Below are 9,755 nucleotides of genomic sequence, written 5' to 3' on the forward strand. Positions count from 1 at the left end.
ACAGAGCACGTTTCTCATCTGTGGAGGTGTCGCCTTTGGGGCAGCATTTTCTGTTAGTGATTCAAGATCTTACTGTCAAGTGTTACACTTTACGATGACTTAAACCCACCTGAACGCTGTATTTCAGATGAACACTCGTACCCACCGAGACCTGAGGCCTGCATTCAGACAGTTTGGGGGGCTTGCTTTATTACCCAGAAGTAACTCAGGAAAGAATTAATCAAACAATCTATGTGCCTTAAATACAAAGTACACCATTCACTGTGCACTTTTATGGGGACACAAAATAATTCTGTGTAGTTCTGACCCTTCTAAAACCAGTTTTGAAAAGAGACATTACCCTGAAAAGTGTTCTGCCTCACCTGTAAAACATTCTGTCTGTCCCCTCATCCACTGGGCTCTCAGCCAAGCTTTGAGATTTTGCCCCAAGTTCACGTCACCCTTCATCCCAAGAGTCCTGCTTTTTCCTGCGGTGTTTCTTGGCTCTCCAGGGAGGGCGCCTGTGCCCCAGACCCAGTCCAGAGACTCGTTTACTCTCTCTGGGCCACAGAGGCGGTTCCTCGCGCCCCGACCCTGAAGTGCAAGTCCCTCTGCAAGCTGAGCCTCCCCGCTCCCCTGTCATTGGTGGTGTCCCTGTGTCTGCCTGGGGGGCCGCTTCACTGTACCAGACCCCCCAACCAGGCTCTCCCGCCCCCCGCCCCCAGCACTGGCTCTTTCCAGAGGCTAGTCTCCAAGCTTCTGCACCCCAGCCCGGCTCACAGAGGGGCGCCTTGCTCACAGCGGGTCGTCTTGCTTGCAGAAGGCTCCCACAGTCCAGAGCATCTCAACAGGAGGGGCCGCGGGCGGCTCCCCCGCCAGACAAGGAGCAGGCAGGTTTCCTGCTGATCACGTGGGCAGGGCACACAGGGATCCTCTGCTGGGTATGTTATGGAAGCATTTCCATTTTTACAAGTGGGAAAGTGGTCTTTGGAGAGAATTTCTGCCCCGCATTTATACTTTTATAATCCACGTGCTCAGTGGGATATTGAATATAATATCCAGCCTTAGCAGCTTCTCACAGCCTTTTGCCATCCTACGGTGATGGTGATGGTGTGTGTCTAACTCAGCTTCTTAGGTCTGCCTGACTATAGACACAACAGGAAAAATGCGTGGAAGCAAGTAGCACAGGAAAACAGTCTATTATCCTGTTATCTTATCCACTGGGAAGGAAATTTTTTGGTTATTCAAAAACTACCAAGGATGTATTTTAGGGATTACCTCTTTTGGGATTTTAAAAATTTCAGCGTAAGAAAAAGTATTTCATGCTAAAAATGCAGGGAAGGTTAGCTTTCACATCAGTCTAATTTAGGAAGCATTTCAGGATCTTAGCGTCCTCAATTCACAGTCTAAATGTCACGACTCCTGCCCCCACAAAGTGCGAGAGCATGGGGCTCTTCTGGTAGAATTTTTCCTTCTAGAGTTCCACAGAAATATTTTTAATGTCTAATATCAGTGTAGTATGAGATAGGATTCACCTGCAGATGACAGTGACAACAGGCATAAAATTTCCTCTCGAAGTGGGACCCTGCCCCGTAAATCCCAAGTGGGAGAAAGCACCTCTGCTCTCGTCTTACATTATGAGGAGGGAGGGAGGCGCCTGGAGGTGTGTGGACAGATCTGGGGTCAGCTGAGCCTGTTCTCTGAGGACCAGAAGGAATCTTTTGTGTTTGTGAGAGAGACTGAGGAAAACAAGCAAGAAATACTGTATTCTGGGGGCGGAATAAAATTGATGACAGCAGAGATAATAAAGCAGATATTGCAGGCTCTATTTTGGAAGGACTGAGGAAAAATAATTAGGAAATTGCAAAGAGAACATAGAAATAAAATATTTCAGAAGGGATGGCAAATAAAGTATGTGTGACAGTTTTTTTCCCTACAAAAAGAAATTACAGATAAAGGAGACACAGCAAGTCATCTCCGTATATTTTTTTAAGTTTAGGATTTAAACTGATAAGCCCATCTGCTAAATTGGAAAAGGACCTCTGATCTTTGATCAGGAACCATACCAAAAACATACAAATTGGACAGAGATAGATTTATAGAAAGGCAGCTGGGCTTAAACAAAATGATTAATTTGAGGCTGTGACATGAACCCTCTGGAGGAAGCAATGAGCGTCAGTCACTCAGACTTCAAGCAAACTACAAAGCAGCAAGTTTCATTTTGCTGGTGACATACTAGTAGCAGAGGTCACCCACCCAGACCAGGACAGTGGGCACCCTGCCCCCCAGAGCCTGGGCACGCGACTTGGGCTAAATCAGGAGAGATTAGAAACAGAAAGGCGTGAACTACAGAAGACATGAGAAAGACCAAAAAAATTAAGGAAGTGGAAAATTTGTGCTAATGAAAGACTAGGAGCGCCCCTCTAAGCAGAAGCCAGAATAGCTGAGCCTGGGCCGAAGGACTGCCCTGGGGTGTCCGTGGAGCCTCTTTACGCAGCAGGCATCTCTCTTTTGCATTCCACCACTCAGGGCCGGGTCTGTGAGCTGCCTCTCGTCACCCCCGGCTTTGTCCGAAAGGAGCAGGAGGTGCCTCCCAACAGCCAGGAGCCACGTAGCTTTCGATGGTTTCTCCTTCTTTCCTCCCTGCTTCCCTGTCTTTCCTTCTTTCCCTTCTCCTTCCTTTCCGCCTCCCATTAATTTTTTGAAGTATTTGTCTGTCTGGCTGTACCAGGCCTCGGTTGCGGCCTGAGGTTCCCTAACCGGAGGTTGAACCCTGGCCGGGCTCCTGCACTGGGAGTGGGGAGTCTTAGCCCCTGGACCACCAGGGAAGTCCCTTCATTAATTTTTAAATTCATTTATCTTTTTTTAAGTTGGGCTAAAATGTCCATAAAATTTGCCTTTTTTTTTTTCCAGGTATACAGTTCAGTGGCATTAAGTACATTCACATTGTAGTATAACCATCACTGCCATCCATTTCTAGAGCTTTTCATCACCCCGTTAAACACTAGCTTCCCATTCCTGCCCTCCCCAGCCCCTGACAAACCCCCTTCTAGTTTCTGTCTCTCTGGGTCTGACTAGTCTCCACACCTCATAGGTGGAATTGTGTGTGACTGATTTCACTTAGCATAATATTTTGAAGGTTCATCCATGTGGTAACCTCTGTCAGAATGTCATTCCTTTTTGAGGAACGTTGTACATTTGGAAGAATCACTTTGCTATACAATTAAACCTTTCCTTTCGTCATTGGATGTTCTCATGGAGGATGGCCGTGTGTACTGTGCTAAGGACCATGCCCAGGGCTTCTGGACTCTGGTCAGGGATGAGGTCTCCTTCAGTCGCGGGTCAGACGGAGCACGGCTTTGAGAGCCTGCTGGGCGTGGGTGGGCTCGGGTTTGTCCGAGGGAGCCCCCGGGGGACCGTGTGAGCCCAGGCCTGGGGCTGGGGGCAGCGGCCGCACCCGGGGCAGCGTGCAGGTGCACGGCTGTGAGTGCACGTGCATGGGGATAGCCATCAGCTGTGGCCGCAGAGAGACTGAGGCCCTCGAGCACCTCACACGCCAGACTGGGGAGCAACCTTGCCCGAGGAGTTGGGAAGCTGTAAGGAAAGTTGAGCGAGAAATAGCTGCAAATCGAGCTGGTAGTTAAGAAAGTTAGCATTTTGATCATGTGCAGAATGGAGTGGGGACGGGAGGAGATTGGAGGCTGGGAGGACAGGCAGGTTCTTTGCTCAGGTGGGAGGGGGCAGAGCGGTGAGCCTGGGGTGCAGACGTGGAAGGTGGACCCTAGGTCCGTGGCCGCTGTGGGAGAGAAGTATGGTGCCTGAGGCTCAGGACGCCCCAGAATCCCTGCTCAGGACACCCGAGGGGTCGTGGCTGGGCAAGAGGTGTTGGGCTCTGTGGCTGCACTCACGTTGCTGGGGTCAGTGAGCGTGGACTGGGCAAAGCTGCTCCATGCCTGGGATGGTGGCCCGCTGTGCCCAGCATTGGTCGTGAGCATGCCTGTTGGGAATCTGTGTGCACACCACTCTTCAGGCCAGGGCCAGGATCTGAGCAGAGTCTCTGCTGCAGCCGGTGGTCTCCCTATGGTCCAAGGTCATGGCTTTCGCTCCTCTCAGCGCAGGAGGCTTGTCACTCAGCCATGAAAACCCTCTCCCCTGGGGACCAAGTAGGAAGATTGTGGTCTTAGCTTGGCAGCAGTTCTAGTTCAGAAAATGTTTGACAGAGTTGGTTTAGTGCATTTTCTAAAATGCAAATGTTAATCTAGTCACTTTCTTCAAGAACAGTTTTTGTTCCATTTCACCTTTAAGGCAGCTCGCGGAGGACCAGGGGCGATACGTTTCATCAGAGATTGGCTCTGATTATGATGAGTTACTTGTGTGCGTCTTTCTGTAATTATGAAGCTTTGCTCAAATGTTAACCTGCCCCAGATGGCAACATGGCTTTTCACAGGCTCTTCAGCCTGTTGGCGTCGGACTTGAGACATCCTCTCATCTGGATCGCTTCCTCCAGAGTAGCCCACGATGGACTCATTCATCCTGCTTCGCAAGCTTTCAGAGAAGGGCTTCCACAACCCTGACTCTGTCATTCTAAAGTTGGTCAGGGGTATGGTCAGACTGCTGTCCTCCAGGCCATACCTCCTGGAAGCAGCAGGCGCCCGCCCGCTCTTACCTGAGACGCACGGTCGTGGTGGGACCTGGCGCTCAGGGTGTGAACTCTGTGACAGACACGTGTTGAGTGTATCATACCCATGTTGTCCCCACTGGTAACACCTGTGTGGGTCACGGCCGTCCTAGTGCAAAGATGAGGAAACTGAGCCTCAAGCAAAAGCTGCTCTGAGCATGAGCCGCAGGTCCGCTTCTCACAAGAGGCCAGGCCTCCCCACCCACCCGCAGGCTTGCTCGCAGCCTGTCCTGTGTCTGGCCTCCCAGGACCTCTCACGAACAGCCAGGCAGCCTCTGTGCTGCGCTTCTGCTCCACATCCTGAGCGGTAACTTGGTTCCCAAGCCCAGAGTCACCCGGGAATGGTCCAGGCGGCCGCTGGGCCTGTGTAGAGATGCCTTTATTAATCGAGTCATAGCCTGAGGCTCTTGCTCAGGTCCTCGCATGAATGGATTCTGGTCCTTGTGTGTTGGAGGCTGGTAAAACCAGTGACCCTCCAGAAGGACTGTGCTCCGATGGGTTTCATGAGGTTGGGGCAGTTCTGTAGACCAGTTCTGACGACCATTTTTTCAGCCATGACATTCTCTATGTGCTGTTAAGAGTGAGTCCTAGGAGGTTAGAAGTTCGTTTTCTGACTTTGAGAACCAAACGAGAGTAGAAACTCAGCTGCTTTTATAGCTCTGTTGTGGTTGTTGAGTTGCTAAGTTGCATCCAGCTCTTGGCAGCCCTGTAGACTGTACCCCCAGGCTCCTCTGTCCACGGGGTTCCCAGGCAAGAATAGTGGAGTGGGTCACCGTTTAGGCTCAAAGTTCATTTTCTGACTTTGAGAACCAAATGAGAATAGAAACTCAATCACTTGTATAGCTTAATACTCATTGATTAGCATCAGCCAGTGACAGAGGTGTGTCCACGTTTATAAGTTATCCTTTGCTGTGTCACACATTACTCCAGAACTCAGAGGTTTAAATTAACTGTGAACATGTATCATTTCACAGTTCTGGAGGTTAGGACTTTGGAGATGACTTACAGGGATGGTCCCAGCTTAGGGCATTTTTTGAGGTTAGTGTCCGGACGTCCACCTGAGCTGCAGTCTTGCAACAGCTTGAGTGGGAAGAGAAGACCCCTTCCAGGTGGCTGCTCACATTGCCGCCGACTTTTGGAAAGAGACCTCTGTTACCTGGCCTGCACGTCTGTGCACGGGGCGGGGGGGGGGCGGGGGGGTGAGTCGCCTGGCAGCGTGGGTGGTTTCCTGGAGACAGCAGAGTGGGGGCCACCGCACACCCATTAGGACCCTGCCTCAGTACCCCAGATCATCATTTGTGCAGGCTTCTGTTGGTCACACAGGTAGGCAGAGACCACACAGGGTGAAACACAGCTCTGGCTTCCGTGAATCTTCAGCATAATTTTGCAGAAGGAAACAAGCCTGGAAGCAGGGGGTAGATGACCTTACACCAGCCAGGCTTTGGGAATCTTGAAATGATAATTACGCCTTTTCCCAGTGACCCTTGAGTTGAGAACGCTCAGAGGAGCAGACAATATGTCTGACCCGTGGCGATCAGAGCCCCAGCCTCCTGGCTGGCGGTAGATTGAGCAGGTGGCCCCAGTCCCCGCTCCTTGTGTGAACCTTGGGACAAGCTGCCCTGAGAAGAGCTGGGTGTGTAAGGAAGAGTTTCCCTGGAGTCCAGCCTCATCCAGCTCAGTCCTTGGTTGCTCGTGGACCTTTATGCACGTTTAAGCGCTGGTCACAGCAGGTCTCCACTCCACAGGGGAAGGTAGCGGTGTGAGTCGTTTTACCAACATCGTAGGCAGATTTGTGCTCTGTCAACATCTGAGGCATGCACACTGGCTTTGCCCGACTCTGAGCAGCTGTAACTGAGCCCCCACCTTCCCTCTCCCTCCCCCACTTCTCCTGTCATCATTCTATCATCTGCCTCTGCCTCCCTCCTCCCCTCCCTCCATCATCTATCATCCTCTCCCTGCCTCCTCCCGCCCCTCATCATCTGTCTATTCCCCCACCTATCTACCATCCGTCTATTCCCCCATCTATCTATTCCTCCATCTGTCTTTCACTTAATCTGTCTGCCTGTCATGTATCATCTCTCTCTCTGTTCTGTCACCCATCTATCTACCATCTATCTACTCTCCCATCTATCTACCATCTGTCTATTCCCCCATCTATCTATTCCCCCATCTATCTTTTATTTATTCTCTCCCCACCATGTATCATCTCTCTATCTGTTCTCTGTCACCCATCTATCTACCATCTATCTATTCCCCCATCTATATTTCATTTATTCTGTCTACCCGCATGTATCATCTATCTGTTCTGTGTCACCCAACTATCTATCATCTATCTATTCCCCCGTCTATCTACCATCTATCTATTCTCTGACCCATCTATCATCTATTTCCCCATCTATCTTTCATTTGTTCTGTGTCCCCACATGTACCATCTCTCTATCTGTTCTTTGTCACCCAACTATGTATCTTCTGTCTATTCTCCCATCTATCTACCATCTCTGTTCCCCCATCTATCTGCCATCTGTCTGTTCCCCCAGCTATCTACCATCTATCTATTCCCCCGTCTATCTGCCATCTATCATCTATTCCCCCAGCTATCTTTCATTTATTCTGTCTACCTGCATGTGTCATCTCTCTATCTGTTCTGTCACCCAACTATCTATCATCTATCTATTCCCCCGTCTATCTACCATCTATCTGTTCTCTGCCCCATCTATCATCTATCCCCTCGTCGGTCTATCATGTCCTCTCTCTCCCCGCATGGACCATCTCTCTCTGCTCTGAAGCCTGACTGTCTGTCGTCTCTCATCTCTGTCCTCTCCGCCCCGCAGACACCGGGTGGTGGTCTCCTACCCGCCGCAGAGCGAGGCAGAGCTGGAGCTCAAGGAGGGCGACATCGTGTTCGTGCACAGGAAGCGGGAGGACGGCTGGTTCAAGGGCACGCTGCAGCGGAACGGGAAGACCGGGCTCTTCCCTGGGAGCTTCGTGGAGAACATCTGAGGAGCGCCGGGGTGGGACCAAGTCTGTCTCCACCTCCCTCTGACGGCCCGCGGGCACTTTGCCCCTTGCCATGGCCACCGGCCACCTGCCTTGTGCTGTCTCATTCACTCCACAGAGGCACCTAGCTGAGACGGACAACTGTTTACAAGGCTTAACTAATTTATTTGCTTTTTTAAACTTGAATTTTTCCTGTAATAGATGAATTCTTCGGATTATGATTTTGAGAAGTTATTAATTTATGGAACAGTAGCCGATGAGAGTCTGGGTGACCCCCTCTTGGGAGCAACAGAGTCCCCTCGGTGCAGAAGATGCCCCAGGGCTTCCCTGCTGGCTCTGCGGTAAAGGCGGCCCCACCCTCCCGGGCTCACTCCCCTGCTTTGGGTCACAGATGCCGGCCGTCGCGCTTGGCCGTCTCTCTGGGAAGTCAGGGCCCGCAAGTGAACCCAGGGCACTGAGGGAGTCCCCGGGTGGCGAGGTGGGAACCTGTCTTTCTGGTTGGGCCTGGAGTCACCCCAGAACCCAGTCCTCACTTTAATCGTGAGGGTCTCCGATTTCCTAGGAGGAGGGATAAAGCACAACCCTTGGGAGCTCGTGTTCAGAGATAGGTTTAGTTGCATCCCAGAAGCGGCTCGGCTCCGTGGCTGGACGTCGAAGAACCGCGGTTGCGCCCTGTCTGCGGACGGCCCTGCATGTCCCCGCGCTGTCACCGCAGGCGGCCTCCGTGTGTGGTGCAGAAGGGCCCCCTGAGGGCCACAGGCGTTCATGGGGTGCTTCCCATGCCCCCCACCCCCGGGTGGGGCTGGACTCCACACAGAGGCCGCAGGGGACACCTCGGCCATGCGGCTGGCCTGGGCAGCGCCTCGTCTGCCCAGGTCACCCCGAGCTCCTGTCCCCAGGCGGCCGAGGCCAGGGCTGTGCCCCTTGCAGGACACGGGTGGGCTGAGCCCACGACCCCCGCCGCCCCCACCCCAGCCAGCCACACAGCCTGGCTCAGGGCCCCTCGAAGCAGAGCCAAGGAGGGGGCCTGGCAGTGGCAGAGGCCGCAACCACAGTTTTCTTGTGAGAAAGCAGAAACAAAACCCTTCTCATTTTTTACCTTTAAGAATTACAACTAGGGAGTCAAAACATGAGCTGAGAGTCTTCTTGCAAGCAGTTTTATGGTCTTAAAGAGATATATTATGTGGTTGAAATGAAATCATTCCTAAATTAACCATTTTTTATAAGACACTGTACATTATGTTCCTGTGTATTGAATTTTTTAAAAAAAATACTGGGATATTCATGTAATATATAAAGTTTTGGTGAAATGAACTTCAGCTAGAAAAAAAAAGCTGCCATCAGCTTTCATCTGTGTAAGTTGACACCAATGTGTCATAATATTCTTTATTTTGGGAAATTAGTGTATTTTATAAAAATTTTAAGAAGTAAAAAGACTACTACCAGATAAGATCACTTTTTTACCTGTCTTTTCTCCATATTTTAAGCTATGTGATTGAAGTACCTCTGTTAATAGATTCCTGGTATGAAGTTGGTTTAAATTTCATCTGTTAATAGATCACTTAGATAATATAATGTATGGGTTTTCTGTTGGTTTTCGGGCACAGTAGATGGAGACTTTGTAACAAGGGCTTGTTACTTGGTGATAGGGTAATGATAAAATTGCAGTTTATCATTCCTTTTCATGTTAATAATTTGAAGACTGGAGAAAAGGTTCAAGATTAAAATTTGATGTTCAAACTTTATGACTCCTTTACTTTTTTCTCTTCTTTTTTTTTTTTTAAACAGGGACACGTTTGACATCATTTCTACTTCATAAAAATTCTTTGCCTGTGTCTCAGACAAACGGCATCTACAATAGTCAGCTTGCTGGCTGTGATAGACTTTAGCCCTCCAGTCCGCAAACCTTGCTGGTTATAAAGTCCTCCTAAAAGAGTGTGTGGCATCTCACCAGGGAGTGGGTGACACGCCTGCTGCCCTTTCCCCGTTCATGGTGGCTGAATCATCTGGTGACTCCGCAAGTCTTTCTTAGCTACGGGAGTGCCAGACCTAAACCGTCTGTGGCACAGCCTGTGGGTCTCAGCAAGGCTCGGGAGCATCG

The 9,755-nt window shown here is 50.5% G+C and overlaps 1 protein-coding gene across 4 annotated transcripts in view; it reads left to right on the plus strand.

Moving 5' to 3' along the window:
• SH3RF1 (SH3 domain containing ring finger 1) overlaps positions 1–9,399 on the plus strand; it is a 154,364-nt gene extending 144,965 nt beyond the window's left edge. For all 4 annotated transcript variants that reach the window (XM_043486424.1, XM_043486425.1, XM_043486426.1 and 1 more), the window contains exon 12: positions 7,489–9,399. In XM_043486424.1, the coding sequence (XP_043342359.1) occupies positions 7,489–7,657 (169 nt within the window). In that variant the 3' untranslated portion in view covers positions 7,658–9,399. The remainder of the gene's footprint in view (positions 1–7,488) is intronic.
• Positions 9,400–9,755: the final 356 nt, after the last annotated feature.

The sequence above is a fragment of the Cervus canadensis genome, chromosome 14 (assembly GCF_019320065.1).
Source record: "Cervus canadensis isolate Bull #8, Minnesota chromosome 14, ASM1932006v1, whole genome shotgun sequence".
NCBI lineage: Eukaryota > Metazoa > Chordata > Mammalia > Artiodactyla > Cervidae > Cervus > Cervus canadensis.